Source organism: Thamnophis sirtalis, unplaced genomic scaffold, assembly GCF_051295495.1.
Source record: "Thamnophis sirtalis isolate CommonGarterSnake01/CBP01778 unplaced genomic scaffold, rThaSir2_p1.2 scaffold_5, whole genome shotgun sequence".
NCBI lineage: Eukaryota > Metazoa > Chordata > Lepidosauria > Squamata > Natricidae > Thamnophis > Thamnophis sirtalis.
The window spans coordinates 28,275,007-28,295,971 of NW_028261385.1; the positions used below are offsets into that span (position 1 = coordinate 28,275,007).

At 38.0% G+C, this 20,965-nt stretch overlaps 1 protein-coding gene across 1 annotated transcript in view; it reads right to left on the bottom strand.

Moving 5' to 3' along the window:
- Window positions 1-16,040, bottom strand: part of IL6ST (interleukin 6 cytokine family signal transducer) — a 32,752-nt gene extending 16,712 nt beyond the window's left edge. The window contains exons 1-8 of the mRNA XM_014063091.2: window positions 15,934-16,040; window positions 8,312-8,392; window positions 6,955-7,266; window positions 4,855-4,987; window positions 3,939-4,099; window positions 3,403-3,551; window positions 2,254-2,407; window positions 1,391-1,470 (exon numbers count right to left, since the gene is read on the bottom strand). Of these exons, the coding sequence (XP_013918566.2) occupies window positions 1,391-1,470; window positions 2,254-2,407; window positions 3,403-3,551; window positions 3,939-4,099; window positions 4,855-4,987; window positions 6,955-7,266; window positions 8,312-8,378 (1,056 nt within the window). The 5' untranslated portion in view covers window positions 8,379-8,392; window positions 15,934-16,040. The remainder of the gene's footprint in view (window positions 1-1,390; window positions 1,471-2,253; window positions 2,408-3,402; window positions 3,552-3,938; window positions 4,100-4,854; window positions 4,988-6,954; window positions 7,267-8,311; window positions 8,393-15,933) is intronic.
- Window positions 16,041-20,965: the final 4,925 nt, after the last annotated feature.

A 20,965-nucleotide genomic window follows, 5' to 3' on the forward strand; every position in this document is an offset into this window, starting at 1 on the left:
TTTATCTATTTTTCTATCCTGGGAAAGATCAAAACAGTAAAAAAAAGTCACCTAAGAAATCAAATACTTTGTTTACCAGAATGGAACTCAATGCATCAAATGGAAAGTGTACTACAGACTGAATTGGAATATCATAACAGGATGTCCATCTTTGAGGTAGTCAAGACAAGAAGCTTAGCCAGAAGTAATAGCTCTACTTTACTACAAATTACATTAACAGTATCTTGCAAGCCTGTTTTTCTTTCCAGTTGTCTTTCCAGTAGAGAAGGTTCCTTCTGAGACATTTGCCATGCCCTCATTTCTTCTGTGGACTAAGTTGCCTCTTAACCAACTTGTCCTAGTTGTTTCTCTTTCCAGCCTCCCAAAGGTATTCCCCTCCACCATTACATAGACTTTGTTCCCAAAATATCACTTTCTGTTATTCGTGTTGTTTATTTAAGACATTGGTAGAAATAATATTCATCAATATTTGGACACTGAGTCAGATAATAAAAAAACAGAATTAGCAATATACATTCCTAATATATAGGAATGACTTGAGAATGTTTACAAACAAATGTGTTATATATTCAATTTTAATGTTACTGTTAATGTCTTAGAGAAGTTAACATGCAGTGGTATGGTAATTGATGTCTACCTGAAACAGAGCACAATCCAATTATGCTTCATTAACTCTGCTGTTTTTAACTACATTTTATTAAATGCTAAAACCTGATTTCCTTTCCCGGTTCAATAGACAATCAACATCAATCATGTTCTTTTGTTTTTTTTTTCAAGAAATCCCACTCAGAATATGATCCAAATTCTTATGAGATTTCTCAAACAACCTTTTAAGACTTCTACAACCCAACCATTCTCCCGAAGCTGCCAAAGCCAGTCCAGAGAAGCAAAAAGATTGGGGACCCCTGCTTTAGGGAGATTTTAAAAGTTTCCCCACCCCCTCCCAAGTTCATTGATTTGTTATTTTTATAGTTAACTGAAGAAAATGATTAAACATATGGGGAGTAGATAAATTACATCAAAAATCTAATTGTCCTGACCTTAGCTAGTTTAATGTCATTTAAAAGGCAAGTATAGTCCTCAGATCAATGCACATCTCTTATAGCAGTGTTTTTCAGCCATGGCAACTGTCTGGCTAGGAAATTGTAGGGGTTGAAATCTATCCATCTTAAAGTTGCCAAGTTTGAGAAACACTATTTTACACTATGTTTTGTTTTTACTATTTATATCTGTCCCAAAGGATATTTCATGAAATTGTTGCCCTAAGCTGTAGCAGTGCTATACATTACAACACTACATATTTAATTGCAATATATTAGAACATGAAAGATACCTATTGTTGCCAAGAACATCTAAAGCAAGAAAATCATGATATATAATTTTTTCCTACCTTCCAAAGAAGGCCTAACGTCCAATTTCTTGAATCAGAAGTTTCAATGTTACGCCAAAGAGCTGGTCCTTTCGATGGTTCTAACAGACGATAAAATTCAAACATGTAGATTTTAGAAAATCTCACTATTCATTTTATTTAATGCATATTTATCAAAATTAAAAAATCTCTCTTAAATAATTTGACATATGCTTCATTATAATAATGCTTAGTAATAATGCCAGATACAGGTTACATATTGTAATGTTCTATTGGTATTAAATATCCTATAGTAGCACTTAAGAGTTATTAAAAATGTTCTAGACTTCCACAATACTATGCACCAAACAGCCAGTCCTTTTCTCTGCATAATTTTTGGATTATTTATTAATATCAGTTTTCAAACTAAAGGAAAAAATGCTGTATAATTTATAGATGGTGGAAAATCTCAGCCTCTACAATTTTTATCCATAATATCCAAAAAATTATTATCCTGTAACATTGTAAGAGTTTGGGTTATATGTCCTGCATTTTCCTGTTCCTAAAAGTCATTTTAATCCTTTATTCAAACAGTCAGAGCCCTCTTGAACTCTTAACTGAATTTGAAATATATAATCTTCAAAGGAATATCATGGTTAATATTTTTACATAACCAATGGAGATTGTTAACAATTACTAATTTCAGAGATAATATTAATAATATGTAGTATCAGACTTCCCACGATTGATAGTAATTGATCATCCATTTTTAGGCTCTTTGCTCAAGGGATTATAGATCTACTTTTATGTTCTTTTTAGGTTACAGGGTAACTTGTGCAGACATGTAACTATTTCATGTTTTGACATTGTGAGACCAGGTAAACAAACAAACAAATATTGCTTACTGTCTTCAGCAGTGAATCCAATTACTTCATTCCATTCACTCCAGTACTTTGACGAATGAATTGCACAACACAGTCTAATTTGATATTCTGTATTTGGTCTGAGTTCCTGGAGAGTAAAAGAAGTTCTTGTTGAAGTTGTATCTTCAGGTGGAATCTGAAATAAAGTTGAATTTCATAAGTGTTATGATACTCACTCACTATGATACTCGCACAGATTTTAAAATTGCCGTGTTGTATTTTCTCTTTCAAGTCTTAAAAGGGCATTTACAGCCATTTGCACCATCCTGTAGTTTCATCATGTTTTTCTTTTGCCAGAAACAAGCATTTATTTCCAGTTTCTGGCAAAAAAACATCAATCAGGGAAAATGGTTTCGCTTAACGTCTGCCACAAAAAGGCAATAAAATTGGACATATAATGACCCACTGACTGACCACCACAATTTAGGATCATAATTCCAGGCTCAATTGCACGTATGTCAAGGATTATCTGTACAGTCATGTGAAACAGTAAATACACTGCATGTAAACTTTAAAAAAAAATCAATATTGGATATTAATATTTTATCTTCATCCAAACAGTAAACAAAGATAAAGGTGATGTAACTGAGGTATTTATTGCAATCATTTATTCAACAAAAAATTAAAAGATATATTCATTTCTTTTTGCACAAATGATAAATACACCTTGGTTCCAATATCTGGTAGAAGTAATCTAAGTAGGCATTTCTTAAAACTGCCTACCAATTTCTGACATTAGTCAGATCCCCCCCTCCCCCCCGCAAGGCCTCCATGCAGAATTGTTTTCAGATGTGCAATACCTGTGGAGTTTCTTCCACGCACAATCTGATTCTAAGACCTTTTTTGAATCAGCTGTTAAGTGTACCAATTGTTCACTACGAGTTGGTTTTACCAAAAACTGGAAGTAAATGCAAATTATCAACAAAAATATTGCCAAATGTGGTCATGTGATCATGGGTCACTGCAAACAACCATAACTGCAGTTTGGTTGATGAATGCCTCAAATGTGACCATGTTACTCTGGAGAATGGAAGGATGTCCATCATAACTCTGAACTGAACAGTTGTTAGTTGAGGGCTATCTGTACAGTAAAACAGAAATTGTCATAATAAAAAATAGCCATAGGATTACCTCATTCCAATCATTGCTCTTCAAGATCTTATATTGAATTTTATATTTCAGTTCGTGAGGTTCATTCAAACTGTTTTCCCATGACAGCATTAAGATTTTAGGAAATTTTCCTGAATTGAGGGACAGCTTGTGTGGAGGAAGTGGTTTCACTAGGAACAAAGGGAGAAAAATGTTTTATTGTTGAATATACAGATTCAATTAATTTCGACCGCCAACATTTTGCATTTAGAACTATATACTTCTTGACATTTTAAGATTTGGCACATGCACAAACGTGCTCATAGCCCCTGTTGACAATTCATTTAACTAAATGTCTTTTTTAAAGATTAAATGAAGCTGCATGAGCCTAGGAAAAAAAACATGCAGGTAGTGTAAGAAGCTGTTGACAAATGTTATGTACAAAAGGCTCATATGCTCTGAGTAATATTCTTCTTAAAATCCAGACTATCTGTGGGGGGAGGAAGAGATTTCAAATATCAAGTGAAGGAATTAATGAGAGTCCTCTAACATTAATTCATGGAAAAGAGCATAGTTACCACAAGTTACGGGATCAAATTCAATGTGGTCAGATTCAGCTGCTCCAAGTTCATTTTTGGCTTCTACCCACACTTCCAAAGTGACAAAAAAAACCACATCAGGAATGGTACAGGAATTATTACTATTTTGAGGTATACAATCAGGATGTACTGAAGTTGGCCTATATAAAGAAAATAAACAAGCTTTGATACATTAAATGTATTAATATCTTGATGTCATAATGTATTTACAAGGACACATTCACATAATCTGAGGCATAATTACCCTGTTCCCCCCAAAATAAGACATCCCCAGATAATAAGCCCAGTTGGACTTTTGAGAACATGTGCTAAAATATGCCCTCCCCCAAAAATAAGCCCTCCCCGAAAATATTGCAACACAGCAGCAGCCATTATTATGTGTTGTCGTCTTACTACTGTATTGTATTGTATTCCCCTCTCCCTGGTTTCTGTGAGCCGCCCTGAGTCCCCTCAGGGAAAAGGGCGGCCTACAAATAAAATCAATTCCAATTCCAATTCCAATAAGGTGACCACACTCGCTGCCTCCTGAACCTTGAAAATAATAAGAGCTCCCTGAAAATAAGACCAAGTGCTTATTTCGGGGGTCAAAAGAAAATAAGACCCTGTCTTATTTTCAGGGAAACATGGTAATAACAAGTAAATATCATAGAACTAATTGAAATTTACTCTAAGATTAACATCAAATTAAGTACGCTTTTACTCAAATTGGAACATTATTTGGAACAAACTGTCATAACTGCTTACAGTTCACAGGGTAACTGACCCCACAATTTCTGGCTGCATAAAATATTTCAGGTTTGCAATATGAAACCATTAATTTGAGAAGGTCAGAAGTTCCTTTAAAAGTAATCAAACACATTAAAAAATTAAGTGGTTCATTTTAAAATATATTTACCACCTATGCTTTAAAGTATAATTAGTGCTCAATAATGTATCTCTTCCAGGTTCCCAGGAACATCTTTGAATAAAGGATGCTACTTGTGTCTGAATCACAATGCAGCTCAAGTTTGTAGGTTTCTCGGGAGGATCTGCCAAAAAAACAAAAACAAAAAACCAAACATAGCAGAAACTAGTCCAAAATTTGTGACAACAAGACGATACATGCAAATAAATGTTCCATCCCTCTTACTCCATTTATCCTTGTCAAGCTTCTGTGGACTGCTTAAAGTCACTTCTATAAAAGAGCATGGACTGGAATATTATGGGTAATCTGCAATTTCCAAGTCCCATTCCTTTCTTCCATATCAAAGATCACAGCTGGGAACTTGACCCAATCCAAAAAGGAAATACTTTCAAGACTCCTTTATACTTTCTTGCATGAGCATCTTTTCATTAATGTTAAGTCCAGCACATCTAATGCCATAATTGAATTAGAGTAATGACAGCAAATATATGGAAATTGTCCATGTCTTTAAAATATTAAATTGCATACCCAAACCCTGAAGTAGTGATTTTTCAATAACAATTATAAAGAAAAATCATAATTACGTGCCCATCTAACCACAAACGCTTTTGTACCTTACTAATATTTCAATGTTTTTCAGAAGCTTAAGATGACTTGAAAATTCCACGTTTTTAAAAATGTAAAGTTCCCCTCCCCTCTCAACTTGTATGGTTGTATGATTCTTGTTTATTTTAACTACATGTACTGTGTTTTATGTTCCCCTCTTTCCCCCCTTGAGTTGTTCGCCGCCCTGAGTCCCTCCCGGAGAAGGGCAGCATACAAATAAACTAAATCTTAATCATACCGTATTTTTCGGAGTATAAGACGCACCGGAGTATAAGATGCACCAAGGTTTTGAAGAGGCAAATTAAAAAAGAAAGTAGGTAGGTAGATAAAGGGATAAAGAGGGAGAGAAATACAGTAGGTAGGTAGGAAGAGAGAGAGTGTGTAGATAGGTAGGTAGAGGGATAGAGAGAGAAATATAAAGAGATAGAAAAATACAGTAGATAGGTAGGGAGAGAGAAGGGACAGTAGGTAGGTTGGTAGGTAGAGGGATAGAAAGAGAGAGAGAGAGAAATACGTAGATATGTAGAGAGAGAGAGAGAGTAGTTAGGTATGTAGGTAGATAGAGGGATAGAGAGGGAGAGAAAGAAAGAGAAATACAGTAGGTAGGTAGGAAGAGAGAGTGTAGATAGGTAGGTAGAGGGATAGAGAGGGAGAGAAGTACAGTAGAGAAAATAGAAATACAGTGGATAGGTAGGTAGGGAGAGAGAGAGAGAAAGATAGGTAGGTAGGTAGATGTTTCCAGGTGTATTTATCCATGTGCTGGAGAAGGAAATCGCTGACAATCTGCAGCACCTAACACTTTGTTTCTGCTGGCACAGCACTTGATCAATGTAATTCTCATCAATCAGTTAAAAAGCTTTCCAAAAGGAAAAAAAAAAACGTTTTTGCACTCTGCAAACCACCCAAAAACGGCCCATTTTTCACAAAAACAGTCCTGTTTTTTGTCAAAAAAATGGCATGCATAGCCTTATGAAGGCTTATAGAATGTTGCTGGGGCTGGTGGGGGGGAAGGCCCATTTTTTTTCTCATATCTGCCCTCCCCAGTTCCCAGAAGCTCTCTGAAAGCCTCCATAAAGGTATGCATGGACATTTTGGTGAAGGGGCCGGGCTTCAGGAGGCAGAAAATGCTGTATTCGGTGTATAAGATGCACCCAGATTTTCAGCCTTTTTTTAAAAGGGAAAACGGTACATCTTTTATTCCGAAAAATACGGTACTTTCTCATAACATACTCTCAAACTGTGTAAATGGACAAACATATTTTCATGTTTATATGGTACTTAAATAAGTGAAAAATTATTTAGCCTTTCTCATTACATTTGCCAGAATATTTGTCATACTGATTTGCCCTCTTTTGAATTCAAGTATAACTAAAATTTAAGAACATGCAATGAGAAGATCTTAAAAAGATAAGTAATTTACTATATCCTATCATTAGAATTTTCTCCACGTTGCCAGACACAGAAAAATTAAAGGACATGACTTACAGCCCAGTTGAATTTGAATTCCATAGATGTTCTGTACCAAACCGCCAGGTAACTCAGCGTTGCAAGTCAGAGGAGAAACTAATGTAGAAGTATCACTGAAGGTTACACTAGAAATAGTTTTATTTATTATGCTGTATTGTTCTTTAGGGACAACTGTTGTCTTTGTTTTCCAAATAACTTGCTCGGCACCAATTTTGCCATAATGACAGTCATCAAGCAAAATGCAAAATGCTGTAAAATTGGAACCAATGGACAATACTACCGGTGACTCTGGGACAATATAGCCACATATGTTCAGGAAGCCATCTGAAACTGAGAGAAATGATTACATTTACTTTTCCATTGGTGAACATATTTATTATTACTATAAACAACAAATAATATAGAAAACAGCAACAGCCTTCTCAAAACTACACTAAAACAGTCAACTTTTCTCTTGGGGGGACAGGGAGATGTATGACATAAAACACTAGTCACTCTCAAATCATAAACAGCCAGAAACAGAATATTCCCCTCACAAATTGGTGAGTTTTAGGCTTTTATTAATTTATCTTAGGCTTTAAACAAAAGAAGCTTGATAATAGCTATTTGTATTAATGTCTATTTAAATGTTAGCATTATGCTAGGAATTAATATGTTTTTTAGGTACAAGTTCTAGAACTAGTATAGTATAGTTTTACTATTATAGAATTAGAATAAGGCCAGTACTTAAAGAATGTAATGAACCAACTGCATATAAGTATTATATTTCCTTTGAGATAACCAGATTAAACATCTTAAAATGAGTAGACCTACTGACACTGAGGTAAGTGTAGCACAGAAAGACTGAGCTAAAACTTCACTTGATCAAACCTACCAAGGGCAGATGCAGATTTTCAGTGGTATTTTCTGCAAATGCCATCATATCACTGCTGTTGACAGCTCATCAAAACATGACAAAAAGATTGTTCTTAATTTGGGGGACTCCAAATAAAGTTAAGAACTACTAGAGTCTCATGGGCTTAAACCAACCTGTCTGGTTATTCCCCATCACTCTTGGATGACTAATTCTTTTATTATTCCCTTGCTAAATCCAAGTCATAAGTCAGTTAATGTCCTTTGATTCAATTATTAGTCTGTTGCTGTCTCATGTTACATTTTGTCTCAATAAATTTGAATTAGTATTTATTCAAAAGGTTTCAATCCACAAATAACCAGCACACCAGAGTAGAAAACTCTGAACCTATACAAATTTTTGTTGATACCTACAGTCTTGTTCCTAAGTTTCAAACTAATACTAAAAACCACTAATGTAATTTAAACACAATATTAAATCAGTCTCGTTCATCAATGCTATAATTCATCATTGCAGACTTACCTCCAATTTGTAAAATGCTCAGGAGAACGTAGAAACCTTGCATTGACATGCCCCATTTTGAAAACATTTTGATCCAAGTCACTGTAAAACAGTTATGCAACCTCTTTTTACAATGGTGAATCAGACATTTATTTTTATGCAGGTACTGTATCTCCTAGTAGGTAAGTTCAACTATCTTAAGCATGACAGACAGTTCAGTCAAAATCAAACACACACGCAAATACAGGAAGCCCTTAGTTAACAACCATTCATTCGGTGACTGTTCAAAGTTACAATGAATGAGTGCCAGTTATGACCTGTAATTTATAAATATCTGAAAGTTATTAACAAAAAAAGGGAAGATTTCCTTTTAAATCTAAAAGAAAAGTTAAATTTTATTGAATCCCTATTGTTAAATATGACTTTTCTTGGACTTTGCTTTCCCATAATGCTTTTTTAAAATTCTAACCAACTGGATTGGGACTATAGAATATTGTACAATATTAGAATATTGTAACCTGGTTAAGCTATTTATAGTGGAGTGGAGTTTCGCTGACACCTGCTGACACCTGCTGGCACTGGCCTGTAACTACAACTGTAAAGCTGAGTTTTCTGAGGGTAGTTGGGGCTCTCTGAGCTTGTTTCTTGCAGAAATTTCATTATCTAAACTAGGTAACATCATCAGTGCTATTAAGGAGTGTTGTTTGCTGTCTGTTTATATTCTGGTGACTTGCCTTGTCAGGGTGGGTGAGGGTTTCACCCATACTCCACCAGCAATCAGCACCCAGATCAGCATAAATTAACTCCAAGGTTAACAGCAGATCAACAATCAAGTAAACAATACCCCAATCAAGAACCTGCCAAAGAGCCAACAGTAAACAGTTCAAGCAAAGAATCCCTAAGACTACCCCCTGACACCGACAGGCAAGCCACTAGAATATAAATTGAGAAAGCCCCGTTCCTTACTAACACTAATGATGTTACCTAGCAAACTAAGAGAGCACCAAGGACCCCTCATTTCAACCCTGAGCTACAAATATTCTCCTTTATTTGAGTTTTCTGCTTGTGATATAGATAAGTCAGTCAATCGGAGTAGTCTCTAACTGCGAGGGGGGTATTTCAAATATGTTCCGAAATGTAAACTTCAAGAAGGCACTTTTCATTATTTTGGTAATTTGTAAAAAAGTTAAAAGAATTCTGGATTAAACACATATAGCAATAGTACTTAGACTTATATACCGCTTCATAGTGCTTTTACAGCCCTCTCTAAGCAGTTTACAGAGTCAGCCTATTGCCCCCAACTGTCTGGGTCCTCATTTTACCCATCTCGGAAGGATGGAAGGCTGAGTCAACCTTGAGCCAGTGAGATTTGATCTGCCAAACTGCAGCTAGCAGTCAGCTGAAATAGCCTGCAGTACTCCACTTTAACCACTGTGCCACCTCGGTTCTATATTCAGAAAATTCAAAATAAGATAAATATGCAGTCAAAACCAGAGATATTTCTGATGAGGCTGATGGATAAAAATTGGAAAAATGATATGATACTTTGTTCTTATATATTATATTGGCAGAGTTGGTGAACTAGACAGCCTTGATTAGAGAATGTCCTTTTGGACATTTCGGGGAAAACAGAAAGGAAAGGAAATTCTGGCACAAGTTCAAAAATATATTCAAATCTCTGTGAATCAAAGTAGGTAATAACAGAACAAGTCCGTATCATATGAACAAATGTCCTTTATCCATTTCACTCTACCAACATAATGAAGTTACGTACAATAAGTAAACCTTTTACTGAATTAATAAAATCATAAGAAACAGTTAATATTATATTGCATCCTTAGCTGTATGGAATAGTATAGAATAGAATAGAGTAGAATAGAATTTTTATTGGCCAAGTGTGATTGGACACACAAGGAATTTGTCTTGTTAGTCTAGGATTGTGATGGCGAACCTATGGCATGTGTGCCACAGGTAGCACGTGGAGCCATCTCTGCGGGCACACAAGCTGTTGACCAGGTCAGCTTTATTGCGCATGTGCACGTGCCTCCCACCAGCCAATTTTCGGGTCTCTGCTGGAAGACATGCACGGGGGTAGGGTCATGCACACATGTATGGAGGGTCATACACACATGTGCAGGGGGTGAGGGGATGCATCCTCCCGCATCCCATTTTTGGTCTCAGGAGGCTTCAGGGAGGCCTGCTAGCACCAAAAGGGGGAGTAGGGGATGTGGTATCCCTCCACCCCACCTCCCATTTTGGTGCTAGAAGGCCTCCCTGAAACCTCCTGGGACCAAAAATGGGGTGGATTGCTGCCGGCATTACTGCCAGTTTGGCATGCAAAAAATTTATTCCACTAAAAGTACAGTACATTACTAATTTTCTCCGTCTTGTAGAATTGACACTAGTAGTATTATGGTATAATTATAATTATTAATTCTGAATGATAAAGTGTGGTGAAGTAGATTTATTCTCTAATAAAATTCTTCCAAGTGATATGATATAGATCAGAATGCTTCAAGTATAGAATGAATCTTTTGCCATTATTTAAGAGATATGATACATTCTCAATTCATGGCAAACTAGCATTTCCTGTAGTGTGAGCAGTTAAATAACTAGCACAGTGATGACGAACCTTTTTTGGCTCGCGTGCCAAAAGCGGGGAGAGTGCAGGGAGGTCGTGCGCGAGCATGTCACACCTATAATGCTTTGTGCACGACCCTAACGCGCACGACCAGCACTCGCCCCATTTTTGGCGTGCTTTTTTAGCCCTCCCCAGGCTCGAGGTTTTATAGGAGCCTGGGGAGGGCGAAAACAGCCTCCCCCTCCCCCCAGAGGCTTCAGGAGCTTCCCTGAGGTCTCTTCTGGTTTGCTCGTAGGTTCGTTTTTTGCCCTCTGGAGCCTTTAGGGAAGCCTCCTGAAGGCTAAAACCGTTCCCTAACTTCCCTAAGGTTCTCTAACTTCCGGTTTGCCCATAGGGCTGGTTTTTCACGCTCTGGAGGCTTTAGCGAAAAATGGCCTCAAAAGAAGGCAGAAGTCAGCTGGCCAACATACACATGCGCACTGGTCTGCTGACAGGGCAATGCCTCATGTGCCAAGACAAATGGCTCCGTGTGCCACCTGTGGAACGGGTGCTATAGGTTCACCATCACGGAACTAGCAGAAGCTTCTTACATGCAAACCAAGAGTCTGTATAGAAAAAAGTTAAGATTGTTTTGCACATCATGGTAAACAAGCCATAGACATAATGACCAAGCAGCATTGACATGTTTGTTTCTTCTCAGCATGCCAAAATTGCTGAAAATTCTGGTTTGCATATGAAAATGCTTCCATTGATTCCTGGCCAACCTCAGTTCTGAAACTAATATTTTTATTTGACAATGTAAACATCTATTCCTTTTTTTAAAGGACATGAAAATCTCTTCCGGGGGGGGGGGGGGGGAGATGACTATTTATCATTAATATTCAGATCAATATGTGAAGGATGTTTATTATAGTGTAAGAATTATACATAGGTCTTATGGATACCTTATAGTAAACTATTACTAAAACTTCTTAAAGAAACAAACACAGGGCAATTATGTTCTTAAACTGCAAACGTAATATAATCATTTCAAAAAAAGCCAAATCTTAAGCAGAATTGGATGTATCTGAGCCATTTTTTCAATATAGTTAGGCACAGCATTATGTTTGCATAGGTATGCATGCACACCTAGTCTCTTTCAGGGCCAACAACTTTATCAAAGCACAGAAAACAATAGCAAGCAATTAAAAGATAGCTAAATCTAGTTTGCATGAAAACTCTTTCTTCCTATCTACCCTTCCAAACCACCATTGCTTTCACCACATTCATCCACCAATGCTGTCATTGCTCCTTAAATTAACCTCTCTTAATAAACCTCTCTTCTGAGGATCTTCACACCATAATTTAAGTGTTCTTTTTACTTTTTCTAATTTTCCATCCAATTTCTCACCTTCAGTAAATATTGCAGCAATATTTAGACATATCTCCATTATGCATAATATAATTGCATCTAAAATATTTCCCTCTGCATTATATGGTTTAAAATATGCCACAAATCATGTCAGCCAAGATTACATAATAAATATACAAAAGATGCACAGTCACATTCCTAACTTGAATACCTCCAACTTCACAGCAATTTATTTTGCATTTATGCATAAATACATTAAATGTGGGCTTGTTTGTTGGTTTATAAGGTTATCCTGAAGAGGGGCTACAAGGTTGTGAAAAGAGTACAGTATTGCTAAATTAGATGTCCTATCTTGCATAGAACAGACTGAATATTTGTTGAATTTATTTGCTGCCTACCTCACTGTGGGGCTACTCTAGGCAGCTCACAACAATAAGGAAGAAAAGAGAATGAACAAAAAATAATGCAGCAATTAAATAAACAATGAAAAATAATACATTACAAAATACAACTACAGGATATGATTGCCAAAAAAGAAAGCTGGATAGATAGAGCGCAGAGAGTAAGGGGAAGGGATCTGCCACCAATGTAGCAGCTACTTCCAGTATGAAACTCCATTATTTGGATTCCAGGCCAACTGGTAGAGCTAGGTCTTTAGGCTCTTGTGGAAGAATAGGAGGGCGGGGAGGGCAAGATGCTTCAAAGAGTGAGCGCTGCAGACTTTTCTTCTGGATCCCAGCAGATGGAATTCTTTGACTGATGGGATCCGAAGTAGGCTCTTCCTGTTGGCATGAGTACGCCAGGCCTGTGTAAAGCTGTTCTTCTATTTCATATGTGGCATAATGGCTAAAATGAGTCAACATTGACTGATGTTGTTCTTATAGTTAGCAGGAATGCTGGATGTGGCATGGGAATGGCTAAGACAAATAGTCTAGTCTAATTTTTGCCACTAAAAAAAAGCTACATGAAATTTATGCCTTTTATTTTTAGAAGCCAACCCCATGTTGCAATGTTTGATTGCCAATACTTTTTTTCTGACGTTGACTATAAGATACCTCTCTTTTGTAAATATTTACATTTGCAAGGATTCAAGTGGAAAAGAAGAATGACTTTGCAAAAGATACTTATTAGGTATTTTATAATTTCTGTGAAAAAGTAACAAGATGTTATATGAAACAGGAAAAATAACAACAACAAATGCTTCCTTGTATACGTTTGAGAGCAATTGAGGAATTTCCTGAAGAACATTGTTCTGGCTACTGTTACTCCTTTCTACTACTATTTATAGAAAAGTATTAACTTAACCCCATATGGTGCAGTTCAACTATTACATAAAATAAAGAGAAATGTTCAGTTATAATTAGTGCTTCAAAGTTTATTAAAATTGGTAGACATTATATACAGAACTGCCAATTACCAAACTCTTTGTGACTTACAATACATAATAGCTATTTACTTGTAACTTTTCCTCTATTGATATAAAAAAAATACAAGGTCAAAATTCAGGTGCTTGGCAACTAGCATGTTATTTATGACAATTGCCCTCTCCCAGGGTCATGTGATCACCATTTGTAACTTTCCCAGCTGCTTCTGACAAGCAAAATTAATGGGGGAATTCCTTTAATGACTGCATGATTCACTGAATAACTGCAGTGATTCACTGAATTGGCAAAAAAGGTTGTAAATTGGGGCAAAACTAACAACTGCCTTATTTAGCAATGGAAATTTTGAGTCAATTGGTCTTAGGTTGAGGACTACCTGCACACTGCAGCGCATACATCTAATTTTGCATTATTCCATGTGGTCCTATGAGATACAGCCCCAAGTCGTGGTTTCCATTTGCATAAGACCATACACATACAAAAAAAGCAGATCACTACAATTGAGAGATAAGAATTTTAAAGCAGTTTAGGAGGACAGAAAGAGAGGCAGCACTACAGACAGCCATGAAAAAATTCAAGCTATTTGGGATCAAATGACTACAGGTAAATCTTGACTATCTATCACAATTGAGGCCAGAATTTACGTTGCTAAGCAGGGCAGTTAATTTGAGTTTTGTCCAATTTTACAATCTTTTTTTTTGCTATATGACCATGAATCACATGGTCACTAAACAAATCTTGCTTCCCCTATTGACTTTATGGGAAGCCAGCTGGGAAGGTCACAGCACCCCAACCACTGTAAACCCATGCTGATTGCCAAGCATCTAAGTGCAAGGAAGGATTGCAAGCCACTTCTTTTAGCACTGTTTTAACTTCCAGCTGTCACTAAATGAATGGTTGTAAAATCATCAAACATCTATACTTTATTTTGCAGAACAGATTTTGAAAAGACGCCAGGAAAGGAGAAATAAACTGAGGATAACTTCAATATTCAGAATCAGTTATTCCTTCCAAGCCTGCCGCACATCAAATCTAGAGTGCCCCCCCTAGATAAAGGACAGTCTTTTATTTCAGAAGCCTTCCTTTAGATTTCCCCCCCCCCCCAATTTTCTTTCCTTCTTTATTTTAGTCATTTAGCTTTTCCTGTACTGGAGAGGCAGGAATTCCTCTATGATAAAGAGATAAGCCAGAGGAGAGATCTAGGGTAAGCTTCCTTTCTGGATTTCGGATTTCACACCGCACCTCAGGATCAAAGCTCAAGAAAGAGCATCCCAATTTGTACATTTTCCTAGGAAGGATACACTAAAACCCACATGTACACAAACCCACCCACACCAATTCACACCAAGGACAGCAACTTGCTTCTTGTAACTTTGAACCTTGTCACACTTTTTCAGACATGATTAGAATACGCTTTGGTCAAGTTTCCCTTTCCTTTCTTCGAATTTCCCTGCCCAGAGTTATCAACCTAAACCAGAGGTCCCCAAACTTGACAACTTTTAAGACTTGTGGACTTCAGCATAGCTGGCTGAAGAATTCTGGGAGTTAAAGTCTACAAATCTTAAAGCTGCCAAGTTTGAAGACCTCTGACCCAAACTTTTAAATCCTTATGAAACTTAACCCTCCCCCACCCCAAAGATCTGCCCGCGTTTCAGGCTTGTGCTTTTATTTTATTTTTTATTATTTAAGGAAAACATGGTCCCCGCAATTCTGACCCAGGGACTCGAGGCTGGTTTATTTAAGTTCAGACCGAGGAACATTGCCCAACGCTGCTCCGAACACAAGATAAGCTAAAAAGAGTGCGGTGTGAAATCCTCCCCAACACCTCTCCCTCACACACTCACACACACGTACATGCCAGAAAAGCACACGGGGAAAACAAAAAGCGCTGGGAAATTCCCCCCGACTCCTCCCCGCCCCCCGACCCACTTTTTGCTCCCATCAGATGCGGATGGTTAGAAAATCACGGCGCCAGCCTAATCCGGAGAGCGCAAAATGGGCTCCGCTCTTGGACCGACCGACCGAAGAAAATGCATATATAAAATACAGCAGGCGCTTCTCATGGAGACCGAGGGTGAAATGTGTACTTTCTTCGGGCCCTGCGGCGGCCCGAAGGAAGTTTCTTATCCCCAAGGAGCCTAAGGAGGAGGACCAGCGGGGGTAGAGGGAGGATGGGCGACTGCCAAATCCTCCTCCTCCTCCTCCTTCTTTCGGCCTGGCTCGGCGGCTGCCCTTCTTCTCGCACCCCGCTTTTCCCAAAGGCTTATGGGGAGCGCGGGGGGGTCCAGCTCGTGACACCCCCCACCCCGCCCTCCACTCCGCCACTCACCGCTTCGCCTCTCCTCCCAGCTACTTGCGCAACCTACGCAAGGCCACGAACCATCGCCCTCCCAGATCAGCAGCGGAGACGCCTTCGCTTGCCGACTTCTCGGCTATAACTGCAACGACGCGGCGCAAGGGAAGGCCGCCATTGGAGGACCCGGTGGTCACGTGGGGGCATGGGCGTGGCAAACGGGGTGGGGGAGGCGCTTCCCGTAACGGGCTTTTTTTTTCCCCCTCGGCTGCCGGGATGCCGGGCAATTGGTCCCAAAAGGGAGGAGTGGGGGGGTGGGTGTGAGGGGCGAAAGGGCCCCGGAGCGGGGTCTGAGGAGATCGAAGCGCCGCTTCTTAGCGGCTAGTTTATAGGTAATATGAGGGGGTTGTAATACGGTTGTACGTGCGCAAAGAGACGGCGCTCACTTCATCGGGCGCTATATGGGAAGAAAGCCTCCTTTAAGCCCGATTGTGAATGTCCAATTTAACGGTATGATTATTTACACAGGGCTGGCTTGGTGCAGCTAACCAATTTGCATACGCTGCAAATGAAAACAGCATTCGAAGGGAATGAATTGCTTTATTTAAAATAAAGCGATTTTTAAAAATATTATTTTTAAATACAAATAATACAAACATAGTGAATACAAAAAAAGAAAGAAAAAAACCCCACAAATATTATAGTGCACCCCCACCCCCCCTGGAGACTTACCCCCTTATATTTCTTCATCTATAACAACTAAAAGATATACAATATATTCCAATTGTGCCCTTATTCCCTCCAAAACAAATAAAGGGAAATTTTCAAACAGAACAATCAACAGCTTGCCCTCAGAAGTTTTGGGAGCTTCATGACTGGAAGTTTTCAAGAAGAGACTACCATCTGTCAGAAATGATACAAGGCTTCCTGCTTGGGCAAGGGGTGGGACTAGATGACCTACTTACAAGGTCCTTTCCAACTCTTATTCTGTTCTATTCTGCTTTATCAATGTCCTAAAAGGAATCTGGATGTCTTCAGAACAGGGAGAGATAGTGGGCAAAGGAGAGGTTTGTAGGGGCAAAAAACAAACGTGTTTGAAAGGGATAAAAAGTTTGTGACAAATCATGGAGGAAGGGATTTGATCTGCAATTAAATGAAATTTTATGGCATTAATAAATCTCAGTATGTGGGAGGAGGGCTTACTGCAACTAATAGTGTACCACTAATTAACACCTCCTGAATTAATTAACTCTTTATATTGCACTATATTTTCACAGAAACAAGCGACAAATGGAGCAAAGAGCAAAAGGTTTTACAAATAAAGGAAGTTACCAAAAGAGAAAGAGGGAACAGATGTTTTCAGCTGGCATCCTCCTTACAAAAAAAAAAGGGGAGAACAGAGAAATAACCCCACAGAGATTTAGTGTGTTCCCTGCAGAAGATTCTGGAGCCAACACATTTTATCCTTGCTGAACAACAGGCAGGCCAAGGGATATTTAGAGGCTCAGACCACGCACATTCTGTCCTACTTGGTCCTTGCTGTCTGGGGAAGAAGAGGCTGCTTGAAAAAATTGGAGGCGCTTGTACTACTGTACTTCCTTCCCACTTGAGCCTTACATAGCAGAGAAATCTGCCTTTTATTTTCTTACTGATTTCCAAGGAATCCTAAAAAAATGTTGCTAAAGGCCTCTCATCTGTGTCCTCCCCCTTCTCCGTCCTTTTAGCACCTTTCTAGCTTCATGGAGAGGCAGGAATTTCTCTATGATAAAGGGATATGCCAGAGGAGAGATCTAGGGTAAGCTTCCTTTCTGGATTTCGGATTTCACACCCCACCTCAGGATCAAAGCTCAAGAAAGAGCATCCCAATTTGGATTACATCTTCCTAGGAAGGATACACATCTTCCTAGGAAGATGCTTACATCTTCCTAGGAAGGATACACTAAAACCCACATGTACACAAACCCACCCACCCCAATTCACACCAAGGACCAGTCCCCCTATAAAACCATTTTCTGGATTCCATTTCCTCTGTAGCTACCCCCAAAAACAGATCTTTTTGTTCTTGGGAAAAACATGAATCTCCTTTCTTACAGTATGTCTGGATGTCATTTTTGATTTGTTCTAGTACCACCCCAGCTCATGGAACCCCAAATTATTCTTCCAACAATGTTGTATTCTCAAATAATTGTTGAGATAGGATTTATCAAAGGGAAAAGGTTCAGGGGTTCCTCGTTCTATTTTGAATGTTGCTGAAGTATTGTTTCACTTGCAACTCTGGCTAAGTAGCAGTTGAGAAGGCTTTATCCATTCAGAAGTTGGATAAATGGATAAGATGGCTCTAACTAGTTATAAAGCATTGATTACCAATATGTTACTTGATATTCCTCCTAGCCTACTTCTACTGGACTCTTCTCATTTCTACATTCACTTGCCTCCTTATAGCCACACTTACTTTTTAAGAAACTTGGGAGCAGGAAAGCACTCCTGGAAGTGAAATGTAATTGAGGGTGAAGGTTTGTTTTCCGAGCTTGTGGGTTGGTTTCCCAATGTTTCAGGCTAGGTATGAGGGGCAAATAACATGGATTTTGTTATTTGTTAACTAATATAGTTACTTTATATTTTAATCTGTTTTACATTTTTTAAAGTGATGTTTAAGATTTATTAGCTTTTAACATTCCTAAACTGATAAACAAGCTGGAGACTAGCTCCTGATAAGAAAAGTTTGTTAGTACAAATTGGGGTCTGTCTTATCTCTTTTGTGAACCCTAAACAACCTTTCTCCTTACAATTTATTCCCCTTTAAACCCCATTTTAATAAACATGTATGCTATTATCCTATCCAATTAACTTTCCACTTTCAGATTTTTTTTTTGTTATATTAACTATAAAAGGGGATGTAAGCTAAAGATCGGGTTTCCCTCTTTGAATGAGGAATCCCTTTTGTCTGAATATTCTGATAAATTGCAATAAAATGATCTTCCTGTCTCAGTTTCTCTCATTGGAAAATATGCCAAGGCAGGGGTGGGTTGCGGCCAGCATTACTGCTGGTTTGGTGCATGTGCAATTTTGCACTATTGAAAGGTAATTCTCAATGTTTTATTTTCAGCATACTAGCTTCCCAATTTTTAAACATTTTAAAAATAGAAATTAATGGGAGTAGATCCCCTTCTGGAAATGTTTGGCACACCGATCTGCCTTGTTGGGGCCCCTAATTGTATCTTAAGGTTTTATTTGTTGCAGGCATCTATTATGTTTTAGCAAAATAAATTCCTAAGTTACTTTTCCAGGTACATCAAACCTGAAGATGTATAGGCTGCCTGTGCTTCTCTCCAAATCTTGGGTGCATCCTTCCAAAGATTTTGACTGCATTACCATTTTACTTGGTTTATTTTATGTATATCCTTTCTATTGGGAAATACTAAGGGCGGGTAACAAAACTTACTTTTTAACATGATCAAAATTAATTAAATTATTGGAAACAATGGTAAACATCTTAACTATTTAATTAATTTACATTCAACAACATTTAGATTGAAATGAAAATAAAACAAGTTTGTTATTTTGGGAATATGATCTTTATTCCACTCAGCTAATATAATCACCATAATCTATCTCAAAAAAGGTTATGAAGTTTTGATTTAAATGTACTTCCTCGGTTCCACCTGAACTTGAGATCTTTAATCATCTCTATGTATGCCACATGGTGGTGCTTTTCTTGCTGCCTTGAGGGAAACATGCTCAGGGAACTGGCTAAGTTTCTTGGAGAGAGAGTAGCCTTCCCTCTGCTCTAAAGATATATGTATGTAAGGACTAGATTTCATTTCTCCCTTTTTGATACTTCTCTAGAAGGAATCTAGAAGTTAACTGCAACTTCGTGCAATAAGCCAGAGCAAATGTTATACATCAACTAACTGAAAACTGAAGTTGTATGTCTTGTCACTACTTTTTTAGCTTTTTGCTAGATTATATAGCTAACATTATCTATTAGGCTTCTTAGGTTAGCATGGTGAAGTACAACTCCCTTAGTTAGCATCATGGGAGCTGAGCCACTTCTGGAAAAGGCAAGGTTGAGGAAGGCTGCACTAAAGCTGCAACCGGGTTGACTGAATTCAACAGGACCTTCCTTTCTAGTTTCACTTGTTGCACAGCTACAAGTTCCCTCTTTTGCACAGCTCTCAAAAGATGTTGCCACCTACATTGCCTATAAGTCACTTCAGCTAGCATACTGTAATGTAACTTTAATTCTGTTGGTTACACACGGAAGGTGATACAAACTTCTTATGGTTTTTGTATTTTTTCCTGTTTTCCTTGTTCAGTCCCAATACCATAGCAGTTACCCTCACTGGACTTAAAAAAATAGCCCACTGTTATTCCAGTAAGGTATCCATTTCTTGCCTTCTTTACTTACTGGATGCTCTTGGCAGTATACATTCCCTTTGTTTTTTTAAACCATATTGAGTCCTATTTCTTGTACTTGGATCTTTTCTATTCTTGGTCAGAATATGCCTTCCATCACATGTCTACCCTATATGGTGTGATACTCTGATTTCCAATTTGTTTATTATGTTCTGGTCATGGTTTCCCAAACAAGTAACTATTGTCTGGAATCTCTCATTGCTCTAATTGCCTTAAATCTATTTTTGTTATGATTGCTTAGGGGTTTCTAGCTTACAGTATGTAACAATCTGTATAGATATCATCTGTCTCAAAACTAATTGGGAAATCATTGTTTTGAGAACACAGAGTTGGGCAGAAGCTTTGGAGGCAGTGATGATTTAAAGCTTTGGAGGCAGTGATGATAATTCAGATACACAGACAATCCACATGTGATCATTCCTATCCTGATTGTTTCTCATCCATCTGCCAATAGAAAGTATCCAACAGTCAGAAAAATCATTTCATTAGAAACCCAGAAGTATGATTTTGATTCCAGTTCAATGTATCCAATTGTTAAGGTTTTCCTAGGATAGGGTGCCTTTGGAGAGATTTGGCTGAAAGTTTAGAAGGATAAAGGAGAGCAGCAGCATTGTCAAGAATGAAGCATGAGCTAGAAATGAGCAATTCTATC